At 44.0% G+C, this 17,431-nt stretch overlaps 1 protein-coding gene across 22 annotated transcripts in view; it reads left to right on the plus strand.

Moving 5' to 3' along the window:
* Positions 1-17,431, plus strand: part of Mapkap1 (MAPK associated protein 1) — a 233,563-nt gene that overhangs the window by 188,225 nt on the left and 27,907 nt on the right. For 18 of the 22 annotated variants that reach the window (XM_021262056.2, XM_004849373.3, XM_004849374.3 and 15 more), the window contains 2 exons: positions 4,007-4,147; positions 16,931-17,068. In XM_021262056.2, coding sequence (XP_021117715.1) covers positions 4,007-4,147; positions 16,931-17,068 — 279 coding nt within the window. The remainder of the gene's footprint in view (positions 1-4,006; positions 4,148-16,930; positions 17,069-17,431) is intronic. The other 4 variants (XM_087183202.1, XM_087183204.1, XM_087183197.1 and 1 more) reach the window with 1 other exon arrangement.

A 17,431-nucleotide genomic window follows, 5' to 3' on the forward strand; every position in this document is an offset into this window, starting at 1 on the left:
CATTGCTCCCCTGTACTCTTCCTGCCCTGGCCAAGTTTGTCCATTCCTCACCTAAGACAGGAGCCAGAGGCTTTGTTCCTTGATTCCCTCTTCCTGAATTCTTACTCCAGAGCTCAAGCTGCTTCCTCAGAGTCTCTGCTTGTCCCCTAGACCTTTCACATTGCGAGTGCACTCTGTCATTCTCCCAGAACCTTGTCAGTCCATTTGGGTTCTGGTACTTGAGCCACTATTAGGGCCCACCCCAAAATTTGATCTATCACAGTACACCTTTGAGTTATTGCAGCTCGCGAGTTTTGACACGATACATTATGGTAATCCATGGCACACAAAGACATTAACACTTCCAACTTTGACAAAATACATTGTGAAGTCTTTGAAGGTGCCATTACAATTTATCTTGTCATTCAAGAGGAGACCCAGTTCAGCATTAATGTAAATGAACACAGTGTGGCTTTTGTTTCATTTAATTGCTGGTGACCTTTTTAATTGCTAATTTAACAAAATACCAAAGGGTTATATTTCAACTAAATTAATGGTTTAGAGAGTGAGGGGTTTTTTTGTATGTTTATTTTTAAGACATTCTGACTTTCTCTGCCTTTCACTTTGAGAAGATAAAAATGTCTTCTCTTGAACAGAAGTAGACTTTTTAATTTGAAGTTCATAGTACAGTAATAATTTTAATATGCAAATGGTACAGTGCCAAGCATCTTTTGTGCGCGACTGGGTTCACCCTTTGCCAGAAGTATACAAATAGTGAAAGTGTACACAACAAGTCACAGAACTTTTCTGGTTCAAAAAGCATGCTTTTGATATAATGCTTTACTTCAAGTGTTTGTTTTTAGATTAAGTGCCTATTGCATGCACCATTTATTGGGTACTTCTCTCTCCCTTGTACTGTTTTCTTTGTGCTCTGTAGCTAGTTTGTAATCTCCCGAGGATCAGGAACCCTGCCCCGTCCTCACCAGTACCTTCCTACAGTCTAGCATACTGCTCGCATGGGGAGACGTGGTCGCAAGTCACATGCGCACAGACATACTCCAGGCAGCAGCACTCCTGGACCTACTTCAAGAAATGGCCCTGGACCTCAAAGGCCAGCAGTATTTCATTCAGCAGATAACCTACTTTGGAGTGGGCAGCGTAAGCTGGATGCACGAACAGGACTGTTCCTGCCCTACTCCTCCAGGTGCTGTTGCCCTTCTGATCATAAAAGCAGACACGCCCCTTGTCAGTGGGAGCAAGGCTCAGAACTCACCCCAGTATCTGGGGACTTAAATCCTCAAATGGGATATGAATTTACACTGGCAGAGAGTAGAAGGTCAGTGCATGAAGCATTAGTGTGTTGAGCCAGCTCCAGCTATATAAGTCTTGAACAAAATTAATACAAGAAAATTGACAAGGCTTGCTGGTTATTCCATAGCTTTAAGACCTCTACTAAAATCCTATCATCTCATCTGCCCATTATTAACATTTCAGCAAAATATAAAGTTTTCATTAATCTCCCACAGCAAATTTAGGAGTGAAAACTGGCACTGGTTTGAGCTTTTAGGACTACATTAGCTGGTGTATTAAACAAAATATGTCATTCTTCAGTAGCTTCTGTAAGAAGCTAAATCAATTTCTAGCCATATTTATGCACCACTTTATCTAAAAGCATCTGAATTATCATTTACAGCTAAGATGCTTTATTAGCAGCTGGCATGCATTGAAATTGCTCAGTAAAAAATTATATGTCACGTTATAGTAATTTTTAAATTGGTTTTAATCCAACATCATAAAATGTAAAAATCTTAAGTGTGGGGTTTTTTTGTAGTAATTGGCATTTTAGCATAATGAGCTGTTACCTCTTTCCAAATCAAATACCTGCAATATTTTAAAAAGACTAATTAGTAAAGAAAACAGAAGTCTGGAGCTTGTAGCTAAGCTATATCTTATAATAGCATTTTTCCAGATTTTAAATGACTTGTAAAACATTAAACAATTTTAATATTTTACTAAAACTCCCTATAATTTTCATGTATAAAAATTCTAACAGTAAACATTTTGGGAGTTATGTTTCAGTGCAAATGTAGGTTGGAGAAAGTGAATGATTGTTCTAAATTCTAGCTGCTAACCAGCCTCTCACTTCAGATATGTACATTACTCAGAAGGCAGTGGTGACTATTACCATGGCGCCTCTGTCCAAAATCATAGGTGTTGCCAAGAATGGAAATGAGTTGCCCAGTGGTCCTTTCGGACACTGTGTCCCAGCAGCGTGATGTTGGTTAAGTCACTTGGCCTACCTGATCCCTTCCTTTGGGCATGGCACCTGGTATTCATCCAGTGCATCTATTGAGCGCTTGCTTTCTCCTCTCCACAGTAGTCCTGGTAGGGTCTGGGCTACAGTGGTAAATGAAACAGTCACTCTGCCAACCTTTTGGGAGTTTTCAGTCTAGTGGCAGAGACTAATAATTACTGCCTGTTCTAACTGTTCTGAAAGAAGATGCAGGGCACAGTAGCAGAAGGAGCTGAACCACACTTGTGGGCCTGGGGTCAGGAAGGATGCCCTGGACCATCACTTGAGCTGAGCTCTTCAAGAGAAATAAGGAGGTGATGAGGAGGGACCGAAATGGGGAGGAAGGTGACCCGAGCAGAGAGGACAGCATGTACAAGACACTCTCAGGGGGGACTCTGTCGGAGGCATCCCACTTCCTTACCAAGGAGAAAGCCTTATTGTAGGTGCTAAAATTGAGTTAGAAATAACTACAGTGTTTGGAAACAGAATACATAATTCCTAATAAATACATTCATTGTGAAAGCATCAGAAACCAACTTCCCTGTGTGTGTCTGTGTGTTGCCAGGATTGAACCTAGGGCCTTGCGCAGGCTAGACAAGTACACTGCCACTGAGCTACACCCCCAACCCTAGGGGACAACTTCATAAAAAGTTTGCCCTATGGGCAGTGATTGTGAGAAGTAAACATGTGTAATTGTCAGGCTGCCCATTACATAACAGAATTTTCCAGTTTGATACCCAGTTCTTGTTTTTCATCCCCCGCCCCTCTACCCTGAAGAGCTCTAAGTTACTCTGTGGAGCCGTCTTCAGGTGCTCAACACAAGGCTGGGGTCCCTGCTCTGGCCTCTCTGCTAGACAGGCGTTCCCTCATCCCACCTGGCACCAGCAGTTCCACCTTCAGAAATCCACATTTCAGACTCTGCGGACCAAGAGATAGTTTGTCTTTGCTTCGTGTGACCTTGGGCATGTGACTTAGCTGCCCAAAGCCTCAGAAAGGCTTGACTGAAGAGAAGAAAAAAAAAAAAAAAGTGTTTCAGGAAGCCCTGGGAAGCCAGAGAAAGCTTATGAGCATCAGTCTTCCTGTTTGTCTCCCATGTCACATGCTAGAGTACTCAGCATGTATGAGGCTCTCACTCACCCTTTGGCGAGTGAATGAATGATCAAACCTTTGGAAAGATGAATCAGAAGGTCTTGTGGTGGCTGGGTTGCAGAGGAAGCCTGGCAGTAGAAGGCCAGTGAGGTGACTGGCACAGACATGCAAGTGCCAGCAGGCTCCCACACACCGACCAGTGGAGGCTGTGGGTACAGGGTAGAAAGCTACTAAACAGGCGGCTTGGGACAGGGCTTCTTCAAGGAGCAGAGATTATTTCTGTGATCAGGAAAATCACATTTAGCAAACCAAGTGTGATCACCCATGTTCTTGTGATTTAGACATGCCCTTATGCAGACCAAGCTCCTTGCTGAGAGCAAGCAGAGATATTTCTGTCCTCCTCTCCCTACTGCCCAGCCAAGGGCCTGTCATAGAATAGGCAGTGTTTGTGGAATTAATTGTTGAATGATTAATATGTTACCATTCTCTGTTTACTGGAATGGCATTATTAAGTCATCGCTCAGCCTTTTCTTCTCCGAATTAAATAGCCCATATTATTTTAATTTATCCCAAAGCATTTTAAGCAGACACCATTTGCCAAGCCTCATGTATCTTTATGTGTTAAAGTGCTTTTTTCCTCCTCAGGTTCAAGGGCAGATGGAATTTTTGAGGAGGATTCACAAATTGACATAGCTACAGTACAGGATATGCTCAGCAGCCACCATTACAAGTCATTCAAAGTCAGCATGATCCACAGACTCCGCTTCACAACCGATGTGCAGTTAGGTGAGTGCATAAACAGGCAACAAGCTAAACTCTGTCTATTAGTAGTGCAGAAATAAGGAAAGAAATGGCATACTACTTCTGTGTGACCTGAATGACTGGTGATAATCTGTTTTCTGAGAGAAAGTTTAAACAGTGAAATTTAAAGAACATCCTTTTTCCCACCTGAGTGCTCTGTCTTGTCTTCTTGTTTATGAAGCAGAAGATTGGAGATAGAACCAACGTGGGCCTCTTTTCAAACTGATAGGCTTCTATGAGGCTCTGTGATGCCTGCCATCCTGTGATTTCCTCACGTGGCCTCCTGAGCACAGCTGTGTACTCCTGCTCCCCTGCCCTGCCCAGCCCAGGGCACACAAATGCTGATCATTCAGGAAGCTGCTTAAGGGCCCAGAGGTTTTGTTTGGAGCCTCACTACATAACCTGAAACTAACTTTCAACTGATAGTTGGGGTTAAGTTGCTCCAATTAAATGCTAAACTTCTATTTTGACTTAAACCCAACTGGAGTAGAAAAAATAGTCAACATAATATTATTAGGTCATCATCATCATCATGGCAACCTTTTCAAGATATCCACCTGTTTTAATCTCTGTGCTGAGTGCTTGATGCATAGTGCTTAACTATTTAAAAGGAGGGTATTTTTACCATCCCCACCTGACGGAGAAGGTAACTGAGGTGCAGAGAGACAGTCCTGGGCCCAACTTATACAGGGGCTGGTGGCGGTGTCTGAGGCAGAACCCTTGTCTGAGTTACCTGCTCCCTAGCAAAGGTCTCCACGTGGAGGAGGAGCAGGCAGGGTGCTGGGCTCAGTCAAGGACCTGAATTGGACCCTGGTCTGCCATACTGACCCTTACCAGTCTTGTTTACCTCTGGCATAAAGGAGGATCTTTGAATTCTAACTCTAGGGCTCACTAATTCTGTTTCTCACAAATGCTTTGTGTGTTTGTTTTTTGTTTCTGTTTTTGTTTTTTTTGAACCAGGGGTCGAACTCGGGACCTTGCACTTTTGAGGCAGGCAGCAGATCCGCTGAGCTAAATCCCCAGCCCAATGCTTTGTGTTTTGTAGTAAAACCTTTTCTGGTGTTGACATTAGTCTGAACCTGGCTAACATGTACAATGCCTAACAAAAGTCCTCGAATATTCCTTCCCAAAGTGATTGACAGGAACTTGCAATACTCAGTATATAAAGAGGGGCAAAACGAACCTCAACTGGCATAAACTGAGTTCTGTCAATAACTAGCCGCATAACCCTCAAGCAAGGGTCTTCATCTTTCTGAGTCTTGTTTCTATCCTCTTTAGATGAGAATATCAGTAATGCCAGCTTCTGAAGATTGCTGTTGGAAACAAGTATGAAACTGCATGTAAAGTGTTTGGCTCCAGCCTGGTGGTTGGTAGCAGAAACACGAGCTGTTAGTTGAAGCCAGGCGTGGAGGCACATGCCTGTAACCCTAGCCTTCGGGAGGCTGAGGCAGGAGGATCACTGTGAGATCAAGGCCAGCCTGGGCTACATAGTGGGACCTCATCTCAAAAAAAAAACCCTAGACATAACGATGTGTAAGGAGTAATGAGAATGGTTTTCCTGGCAGGAGAGAAGCACCCATGCTGGAGGGAGGCTGTTAAAGGCCTGTTTCTTGATCTTGGCGCTGGTTATGAGGCTTGTAGACCTTGTAGAAAATTGTGCTGTATAGACTCTTGATTTGTGTGCATTCTGAATTAAAAGTTTCCTAAAATGGGCCAGGGATTTAGCTCAGTGGTTTTGTCACCTGCTGCACAAACGCAAGGACCCGAGTTTGATCCCCGGTACCAAAAAAAAGTTTACTAGGGCTGGAGATTTAGCTCAGTGGTTTCGCTGCCTGCTGTGCAAGCACAAGGAACTGAGTTCAATCCCTGGTACCAAAAAAAAAAGTTTACTAAAATAAGAATGTTTCTCAGAGCTTAGACATCCATTTTGTATTTGGCTGCAGTACTGGCCCAGAAGCAAGGGGTCTGCTTTTTTCTGAGTGGGCCTCCTTGTAAGGAGTCCATTGTGTAGCCTGTAGGCAAGACGGGGATCCCAGGCAGGCACGTTGTCTGGTGAGCATAATCCGCAAATTTGCCCTGCTCCTCCACAGTGTGAAGAGCAATGCCAGCCCAGGAGTGAATGCCAAGACCCTGGGCTTCTCCCCAATTTTTTTCTGAAGGCAAAAACACAAACTTTAATTTACCAGATTCTAACTTCATTCCAAGGAAAAAGTCCCCAAAAGAATCTGGGAGGGAGTCAGGCTCTGTAGTCAGTCAGCTCTGGGTTCAAATCCCAGCTTTACACTTACCTGTAGTGTTTTGCCATCTATAGAATAAGGATCACAGTGTTTACTTTTTAAAATACTGTAGTAGGAAAGTGCCTGGCCTTAGTAGTATTGTCATTGTCATTATCATTCATCTTGCCACTGGCTGTGTCCTACACCCCTTCCTCTTTACAAGTGTTTGAGCCCAGGGCCTTCACACTGAACTATCTCAGGCCTTTTTTTCTATTCTTTTTCTCTTTTCTTGCCCAGGCTGGAGTCAAACTTGTAATCCTCCTGCTCTGCATCCTCCCAGCTAGTCTCCTTTCTTGTAGGTATTGAACCAAGTGACCCAGATTAGGTGTGGCAACAGTGAAGACCTTTGGGTAGAAAGCGATGATGTCAGTGATGCAGGAGTCTCTCCCCAGTTCTCTGAGGCTGATCCAGTTGCAGGGCCTTTGGTTACTTCCAGTGACAGAAATGGCGCCCTCTAGTGGAGAGTCAAGCTCTGGGGAGCTTCTAAACAGATTCTCAGTTCTTTTTTTTTTTTTTTTCTTTTTTTTTTGGTACTGGGGATCGAACTCAGGTCCTTGCAGTTGCGCAGCAGGCAGCGAAACCACTGAGCTAAATCCCCGGCCCTCAGTTCATTTTTTAAACCTAATGAATTTTATGACCATCAGAGTAAGCTGGTTTCCCATATAGATTCAGTCAGGTACACAGTGTCAGACTCTCTCCCTAGTTACGAAGCGCATGACAGCCCCCTTCATTCTCACAACAGTGACAAACACCCGCACACAGCAGTCCACAAAGTCTTTCCTTCCGGTCTACCACAGAGTTCAGGGCAGCAAATGATATGTCCCCTATGAACATCAAGTGAGCAGCTGGATTCTGAGACCGGTAAATAATTTATTTTATTTCACCTGACTAGCCAGGTGCTTCAGATCTTCCCTGACACTGATGGATGGCCTTCCCTGCCCATCCATCCTGTGTCAGAGCGGAGATTTCCCATGGCTCCTATGGCAAGTCCTTCCAAGTGAGTGTCCGTGCACAGCATTCCCCACTTCCCTGCTGATTCCTCAAAAGCCGCTGTCCACACTGAATCGTGGTCTGTCCGAGCACACAGCAGCAGATGGGAAGACCTGGGCTGCACATTGCTGCTCAGCTGCTCAGCTGCTTGTCTTCTGGTGGGGCAGGATGGGCTGGGACTCCAATTTTACCACCTGCCACTTGTCCCTAAGGAAGGAGATGAGACTCAAAACTTTGATCTATAAGATCCCAATTTAAAGTAATTTTCTCCTACTCTATGATTGAAAAACTGATTCTATTAATGAAACCTGTGTCAAAGATCCGATCTTTTCAAGTGGTTCTACTATTTAACAAAAAACATTATGAAGTGGTGGTGTGCACCAGGTTGCTTTACTCTCTTTACATGCAGTGGCACTTGAAATCACAGCACTGTTATTAGATAGTACGGACATATTCATTTTTTATATGAGGAAGTGTGAGTGTGAGGGAAAATCTAGTAAAATGAGTTGTGAGCCTGACTATGTGCATTAGATAAAAATCACCATTGTGCTAATATTCTGTAGTTCTGTGGCATTTTGCAGTATACAGACAGATTTCCTCCCTCAATCCACATAGCACATCAATATTGTAGTTCCGTGTCATGACTGAGAAAACTTGAAGGAGTTAATGAAGTAATGTGACATATGTAACGTAGTTAGTGTTTCCTGGCACATGGCTATTGTTGAATGGACTGAGTCTCTTGTCCTCCCCTTCTGCCATCAGGATATGTCATGGGATATCCAGTCCCAGTAGCAGAGCTGGAACAGAAACCCAGTCCCCTGCATCAAACCCAGTCCATCACACTGGAAGTACCTCAGCCGTTCACAACTTGGCCTTTACAAAGGAAGTGATTCCTGCTATCTGGCTGGTTCCCAAACTCTTGCACATCCTTCGCTCCTCTCCTCCCTAGCTCTGGAGAGGGTCACTATCCTCCACTCCCTTTAGACATTGTGAATCAGTCATTGCACTTCTTCCTGCTAGGCGCAGACCTAATCTCAAAGTCCTTTCCTATACAGTCCCCTAAACAACCCCTACTGGTCACTTGAATGCAGTTTGGTTTTTAAATTGAAATTTATTTGCCATCCTGTTCTACCAGCCTGGAAAGCTTACCAGATAAAGCTATCACTCCTAACCATTTTTAAATTTAATTTCTAAAATATTCTTGAAATATTCCATCTTATCTAATTCCTCAGGTTGGACCTAAAAATGTTGATGCCCTTTAAATGTAGACCTTGCCTGAGCTTATACCAAGTTGAGGTTATTTACATTAAGTTGGGCTCACGTGTGCCTTACCAACTGGGGGAGGTTGGGCACTAAGACAGGGGTGCTACCCACACATGCCACGGCTGGTAGGGGGGAGTAAGTTTGGGGAACACTGAAATTAACAGTCAGATGTTGAGTGCCAGCCATGATTGGGAACCCTATAGTGTACTATCAGTATTTGTTGGCTGACTGGCAGGAGCTGAATTATGATGCACCAGGCTTTGATGGTTGTACTACTTGCACTCTCTTCTTTTGCTTTAACATTTGTCATTCCCATGTTACAAAAAAGATGGTACTGAATACATGACATGCCATGAAGTCCATGTGGCATAATTGTGTATATAACCTAACACAATTCTGCATAGGATATACTGATTCTACACAGGGCTTGCAGATAAAGGATATAAAATAATCTCAACCATTACCTCCATTATCTCTTCACAAAACAATCTATGTGTAATCATAATGCTTATGATTACAGTAGTTATTTATCGAAAGTATCAAGTACCATTCCACGTATTTTAGAGAAGAAAGAAAGGTTTCATTTCATATACCAACTCCAGTCAGGTTGGTAATGGCCGCCATGCCTAGTTTGTGTGCCAAGGGCCACAGTCTGGTTAGGTGCGCTTCCACCTATCACTGAGTTGCTTACAGGCCACACAATGGCATTGGCAGCTTTTAACTGTGGTTCCCAGACAGTTTGGGATGATTGGTCTCTTGATTGGAACCAGTGATCCTGCAGCCCAGCATCCTTATTGATCTCAAGATAGTAAGGCTCTTCTGGACTTCATTTTAAAATACGGTTTTGTCCTCTATTTTGGGTGCCTAACATTGCTGGAGGTTGCTTTTTATACTGTGTCACATTTGACCAGTGTGTAAATAGACCCACTATCCAAACAGAAATGCATAGCAAGGCAGGAGCACTGATCTGTTTAAGCCCTGACCTGGTCCTATGGAGATATGAATTATGGTTATAGCTCTGTCATTAATGGGTGACATCAGACAAGTCATGTCCCAGCCCTGAGCCTCAATTTCTTCATATGGAGAATGAAAGCCCCAGACTAGGTGATCTCTGAGGTCTCATTAAGCTCAAACAGCCTGTGTGTCTGATCCTGTGTGTAAATTCAGGCAACTTTCAAAGACTTCCCTGACTGCTCTGTGGATGCTATCGATTGGCTGTGTATATTCAGCAAAATCCACTCTGGCCAAGAGTTGTTCAGTGACACTCCCCGGAGGCTTTTCCAGGCTTTCATAGGCTCTAGGTAACCTGAAGACAAGAGGATTGTAGAATTGTATAAAGAGCTACTCCTGGATTTAACAGCAGTGGGGCTTTTGTAGTCTTAGATTCAAAGTTGTAGGAAATTGATGAATGAACCACAGCTCATGATGTCTAATCAAGTAAACAGTAACTCAGGAAATATACTGAAAGATGGAGTGTTAAATGCCCTCATTTTTGCCAGTATTGTTTTAGTTTCCTAGAGCAGTAATTTTAAGTGGGCCTCAGGGCAAGCGTGCCTCCCCGAGAGTCAAGCTTTGTCCCCTGGGACAATCAGAAGCGCCTGGCAGGTGGGGACACATTCTAGACTTAGCTAGGCCTAGACTTTGACCGCAGCTTTGCACTTGGCTCACTGGATTCATTCACCCTGTGCAGGTATGTCCTTTCATCTTCCCAAGGTGACCTTTAGTCATGACTTGCATAGCCGTGACTTCTTACTGTGGACTAGTGTGTGCTAAGTGGTTTATGCACTTAGCATGTGGGTGTTGGTACTATTGTTACCCCCATTTTACAGGAGAGGAAGCTCAGGTTCACTGAGGAAGAAGTTTCTTTACCCAGGATAACAGAAGTGGGAATGTGCTGGCAAAATCTTCATCTCCAAACTAATAAGCTACTGAACTGATGGCATGGGCATTCCCCAGCACAGATGTTTCCACAACTCCACCCAGCATGTTCTTCCTGATGAGATCTTAGAAGTTGCAGGGAGAGGCATGCCCAGTGGTGCTTGGTGACGGGAGGTATTGGGGAGGATTCTTGGGGATCAGGGCATTGGATTCCCCAGCTAGACAGTCGTTCTGAGTCCTGGTGCTTCCCAGACTCCCAGATGGAGAGCAGGTCCCTGATGTCCAAGCCTAGGGTAAAGAGAGCCTTGTCCACACCCTTACATGGCTCCCTGGGCTCTGTGGTCCTGACCCTTGTCATTGAGTCTGCCACATCCCTCAGTGCAGTGCCTGACTCCAGATAGTACCAGTCACTAGAAGAAGCAGGGCTCACTAACTATGTACCAGAAAGTGTTGCCAGCATCTTTCATTCCTTATTTTTCTTAATCCTCACAACAAGCCCTTGAGGTATGTATTTATCATCTACGTTTAATAACAGTTTGCCCAAAATCACATCATTAGGAAGTAGGAAAGTTGATATTTGAACTCGGGACTTTCTGGCTCCACACTCCCTGTCCCTGACCTTTCTGCCCTGCTGCCTTTAAATACAAAAAGGGCTAACCCTTGCTGTCTTCCCAGTAGAGCTGTTGTAAGTGCTCAGTAAAGACCTAGCTCAGGGGCTGCCCAAAGTGGCTATTCCTCCATCTGTGTAGGCAAAAGGTGAGCTAGGTGCTGATTGCCTTTTATGGAAATCTTTTGGTTAGTTAAAACAGAGGAGGATCCCCTTGTAATATCTCAAAAGCCATCCACAAGTAGTTTCCCTGGAGAGTTGTATATACATTAGAGTTGTGTTTTGTTTATTTTGAGCTGTCTTGTTAAGGAAGGATTTATATGCTGGCATTGATGTAGGACAGCAATCAGGCAATGTTTTCTGCTTTGACAGTTGGTGTGATAGTTTGCTTCCAGTGAAGTTTGACTCACTGTATCTGGAAGCTGTCAGAAGTGGGAGCATGAAAAGGTCATGACGGATGGCGATGGATAAGTGGGTAGGGGAGGAGAGTGGGTAAAGAAGACAAATGGCCTCCCTTGTTTCCAAGGAAGGGCCAACCTTGGCCACTCGCAGACAGCCCCTTGCTCTTCTTCCTCACCTGCCAGGGCTGATAGAGGGAAGCCTGCTGGGCATCATGTTTAACAGTGGCACCAAGTTGGGTGTAAGGAGCTCACAGGAGCTTCCCTTCCCAGCAGCTTGGCCTCTTGGTGCTTGAGAACTGCTAGACAGAAGTGTTTGTCAATCCAGGGTCCCTCTTCATGATTGTCAATCACAGAATTCAGATGCTCATCCTCTGTACATTTTAAAAACTGGGAAAGGGAACTGAATTCTGAAGGGGAAACCTAAAAACCTGTCAGCTTTGTAAATGATTGCTGGGCTGGGGATGCAGCTCAGTGGTACAGTGCTTGTCTGGCATGCACAAGACCCTGGGTTTGATCCTCAGCCCAGAGGCAAAAAAAAGATTTTTCTAAGTAAGACTTTATGAGACAGGATCTCACTATGTAATTCAGGCTGGCATTGAACTCAGTCCTCCTGCTGCAGCCTCTCAAGTGCTAGGACTTGGCTGACTTGGCACATGCCCACACTTTTCTTATCCATAATTTTCCCTAGTTATGTTGTATGCCATGATGGCTGGATTAACTATTCCTTTCTTGTTGGCTATTTAATGTGGGGAAATGTAAATGTAACGAGTCAGCTTCCCTTACTTCCTTAGAAATACATTCATAATTTGAGTTACTTAAAATAATGTATAAATGACACTTTAAGGAATGCCTCTGTCTTTCCTTCAGGAACTTTACGTGAAAATGTTAGCCTAGCAAAACCATGCACAGTGATCAAAAGGAAGAATATTGACCGGATTTCATGCTCGGGTTTGCCACATATGAGCAGAAATAGATGTGTGCATTTGTTGACACACCTGAACACTGACTCTTTCCTCAGTGAAAATGGAGAGAGGAATCTGAAGACCACTTGGGTAGTCTCATTAATGCGGCCTTCCTCAGTAAAGTAGATGGATCATGTGGTCCCAGGACTTGGGAGCCTGACAGCCCTGGATCTGAAAAATGGTTTCCCCCTTCACAGCCCCTGACCTGAGACAAGCACCCTCCCCTCTCATAGAGTGTGTTATAGGCAACACCCTGCACCATTCTTGCAGAACAGGACGGAGGCTGAGAGGACGGGTTCTGGAACCAGACTTCCTGGGTTCAGAGTCCAGCTTTGCTGCTTAGGAGCTAGCTGGTCTTGAGCAAGTTATTTAACCTCCTTGTGTTTGTTTCTTCACCTATAAAATAGGGGTGAACACAGTGACCAACTTGATAGAGTTGATAGGAAATTTGAATCAGGGCTCACAGTGGCCTTTTAGCCATGCTGGTACATAGGTGGTGCCAGTGAATGTTGGTTGTGTCAAAAAGCTGCAGGCCCTTGATGAGTGGTGTCTATAGTTAGCGTCCTACCTGTCCTGCTCATTTGCCGATTCCTCGATTCCCCAGTTCCTCATGGGGACCCTGCTGAAGGAGGACAGCAGGGAGCCTGCCAGGGTTGCAGCTTTGCTCTGTGCCTGGGCCTTGGCCTTGAGGAAAAGGAGCCACAAGGACCATGCCTTCAGCAGTCCTCTTCTCAGTGCTCCACTGTCACAGGAGGCAGCGCTGCTTCTGGCCCCTGGCTCGTCCCCTGTCCGCCTAACTCACCCCTACTCTTAGCACTCAAGAGGCGGCAGTGACAGGCGGGCCGTGGTCACACTGCTTGACTTCTCCACTTAGAATCCCACCAGCCTGGCTTCCATGGCCTCCTCTCCCACCCCCAGAGTCCCTGTCCCTGGCCTGGACTATGATACAGCCTCCTAATCTTTCTTCCAACCACATGAAGAGCTAGAGCTCTCAGGCCAGAACGAGAGAGTTCTCCTTTTGGCTCCAGGCTGGACTCTTGGACTTCCTTTCTGCAAAGCTCAGCAGAGTGAGCTTGTGCAGAGCCACCCCAGGTGTGTGCTGCTTGTCCAGCAGGCGTAGATAGGCCTCTGAGAAACTGAGACTCACGTAGGTGTAGGTTGGTCTGGAGGAAAGTGAGATTATTTCATGTACAAAGGATTCTTCCCATCAGGAAAGATTCCCCTACAGGTTCTTTTAAATAGTGACTCCTCGAGGCAGTTGAGTGTTTTACAGATCATTAACTACTTGACTGAAAGCCTGTGGGACAGAGAAACTTAAAACTGAAGTGTTGGAAGCCCCTGCCAATTACAGATCAATCCAAAATGAAGATAAAGTGTCACTAGAACTAGAAGTCAGTGGAAAAATGTGATTTGATTCGGGGAAAAAATGCGATTTACATGTGTTTTTTGTGGAACACACCAGCTGCTTAAACAGTGTTGTACCTATCTGCTCACTTCAACCTACTGCATCCATCTCCCACATCTCCATTCCCAGGTCCCAGTCTCGGGGTTCCCCTCAGTGAACAGTGGCTGTGCAGTCACCCCAGGAAAGGGCGTCATTGGGAAATTGTTCTTGGGGCCTTGCTGATGCAGAGATACAGCCTGTAATGGATGAACTATACAGTAACAATTTGCAGATAAAAATAATAGAAGTTAAAGTGTACTTTACATGATAAAAGAAAGATGAAAGAGGACGTGAGTCTGTTACATCTGAGATGGTTACAAAAGTCCTGCTTTGTGAAGTGGGCTTTGTTGAAAAGATTGATGCCATGGGGAGTGACCTTGGCTTGGCGCGGGAGCTGGTGATGTATGTATGAGCAACCCTCTGCTAAATGGACCCAGATTTGTAGCACTAATATACATGGGAGCCCAGAACCAAACTCAGTACGGCAATAAATCAACAGCCACTTTGGGTGTCATTTCTGGTTTATATTCCACTATTGTTCTATCACTTTAATTCATGTCACTATCATCTTTTCATCTGGAACAGTTTTATATAATTTTCCAGTGGAGTTACCTGACAAATCCTATCAAATTAACAAGGTACATTAACAATATTGACTGACTACAGCTTCAGGAGTTGTAGGGCCATAGAACAAAATTTTAAACTCTCTCGATTTTTTTCTCTCTCTCTTTCAGAGAAAGAGGAATGTGGGACACAGTTTATTTCCACATAAGAGATATGCACATTTATTTTGTTCTGCTCGTTTTGACTTTTATAAATGTCAAAATAAGAAGCAGAAAAAAAAAGTAAGACGCAGAATAAAGAAGGGGAAGTGAATGTGCACACATTAACCAACAACCTCGGCTTATGTACTTTTCTTCTTTCAGAGAACTATAGCAGTGTCTAGATCTTTAACAATTAATGACCAAATTGGAGGCATAAGTGCAACTGGGTAATTGTAATCTATTTTAAGTGAAATGTAATAAAATTGGTCTCCTGATACATTCTCACCCTCCTGAAATCATCTAGACCTGAGAGTCCAGAGTCAGTTGGACTTATGACACTATGCCTAATTGAAATACGATGTTCCTAAAATTTATCTAATGACAAATCCCAGCATTCGATTAAACACACACACAAGTAATAAAAGTCAAAAAATAAAAATAAATTTTTTTTCTTAAAACCACAGTTGTTCGTCTTTCCCAGAGACCACAGGTGATGACCAGGGTTTAGCAGCCCTTTCTGCATTGTCTGCCCTGAAGACAGTCTGCTTACGTATGTCTATACACAGGCTTCTTTCTGCCTTTGTTTGCCTTGGATTTGGAATCCATCTACCCATAAAATAAAACAAATGAGTTCAGTATGTAGCAAACCAAATCACTAGGCTTGTGTTTATATTTTTAATTTTAAATTTACTGTTAGACCATGACTGTTGTTTGTGTCTGTTTTCTTGGAGGGGGGCATTAATTAACTGTTATTTTTATCTGCTTCTTTTGGCTTACTAAGTTTTTTTTTACATTTGTTCAAAAATTTCTAAGTGGGATCCGTGGGATGAAATATGTTAACCCTGATTACCTTTTCTATTACAGTATGTATATTTTATTATTTTAATCATTTCTTATATCTTTATTTCACTTTGCCTTTTTTTTTTTTTTAACTTTGACCCTAACCTTTAAACTATGGCCTAAAAGTAATTACCTTTAAGGTTCCATATGGGGCTCACTCCAGAAGGCATATTAGAGATTTTTGTCTCACTTCATCAACAGATTCCTCAGTTTTCAGCAGAAGAGGGAAAGTAGCACATCTGGGCTAGACGGTGTCAGGTGAGCAAGTGCTTCCCTGAAATACCAAGAGAGCATTGCTCTGCATGTCCACACCCGTCCCAGGGTCCCTCCTGTGCCTGGCGCTGCCTCTGCTCTGCAAACACCCTATTTCCAGTTACACTGCACCGTGCTGTCTTTCATGACCCTGAAAATAAAACCTGAAGGGTCGGAATTTAACATTCTGGCTTCCTGCTCTGAAGTCTTTGTTGTATAAAGCTCACACCCAGGTTTGAGTCTCCCTCAGCAGAAAAGCGAGTTCCACAGGCAAGGCTGAGCCCCAAGACTTGAATTTGAAAGGTTCTGTATAACAGAACCTGTGATCTTCCTGTGACTTTCCTTACATGTAGCTTGGATAATTATTTAGTGTCATAGAAGGGACGAGAGAGCTTTTTCTCCTATTTTTAGTATGTACAGTTTTTTCAAATCAGAAACTTCACTGGTAGCTTCACTGTTAAGGCATACATGATGTTAATCTTCCACCCCAGATCTTCTTAAGAAAAGGGGAAAAAAAACATTGGTCAAAACCAGGGGGTTTTTTTTGGTACCAGGGATCGAACTCAGGACCTTGTGCTTGTGAGGCAGGTAGCGAAACCACTGAGCTAAGTCCCCAGCCCTCAAAACTAATTTTAAATCAGTGTATTATAGTTTATTTCTTTTTTCTTTTTTTTTTTTTTGGTACCAGGGATCGAACTCGGGACCTTGCGCTTGCAAGGCAGGCAGCAGAACCACTGAGCTAAATCCCTGGCCCTGTAGTTTATTTCATTACAAAGTACAGTCGTGTAGTTACCAACATGTATGTAAATTCTCTATTGCATCAGTGTTATGTCTAAGAAATCGTGTTTCTCAGTCCTTTTCATACAGTTTTGGGTTATCCCCCCACAGCTCAGCCACTCGGGGAAGCAGCCTGTGCAGCTTTCATGTGCCACTTGGATTCTGTCAGTCCTGAGTCCCTAGCATTCCTCAGCCCTAGGGCGACCTCATGTTCGTCTAGCTTAGTGGCTATAAAGCAGCCAAATGAGCACATTGAAATCACTTACAGCTTTTACTTCTTGTGCTTCTTTTTTGTCCTCTTCTTGGCCTTACAGGTATCTCTGGAGACAAAGTCGAGATAGACCCCGTTACGAATCAGAAAGCCAGCACTAAGTTTTGGATTAAACAGAAACCCATCTCAATCGATTCTGACCTGCTCTGTGCCTGTGACCTTGCTGAAGAAAAAAGCCCCAGTGAGTAGTCCCTTTTATTTATGTCTCCTTTCTCTCTTTACCCTCTCTTCCCCTCTGCGTGCTGGGTGCCAAGAGAATATATTGCCACCGTGTCCTTTTTTCCTTGGGTCTATTTAATTCATTACCAGAAATTTCTTTTAATCAAACGGGACTGTATTATGGTGCCCAGAGCCTGACATGAGCCCCCATCCTGCTCCATCTCAATGGCAGCACAGAACCTCACTGCCCTTCCCTGGGGGCTGGGGCACCGGGGCAGATTCCTGCTGGGAATCTATACTCCGAAGAGCCTTCATTTCACTCTGTGCCCCTGTCTCCTTCCTGTATGGGGGACCTAACCCATCAGAGCTGGATCTACTTTCCTTG

The sequence above is a fragment of the Heterocephalus glaber genome, unplaced genomic scaffold (assembly GCF_053883595.1).
Source record: "Heterocephalus glaber isolate CG9 unplaced genomic scaffold, H.glaber_assembly_v1.0 deba00001479, whole genome shotgun sequence".
Lineage (NCBI taxonomy): Eukaryota > Metazoa > Chordata > Mammalia > Rodentia > Bathyergidae > Heterocephalus > Heterocephalus glaber.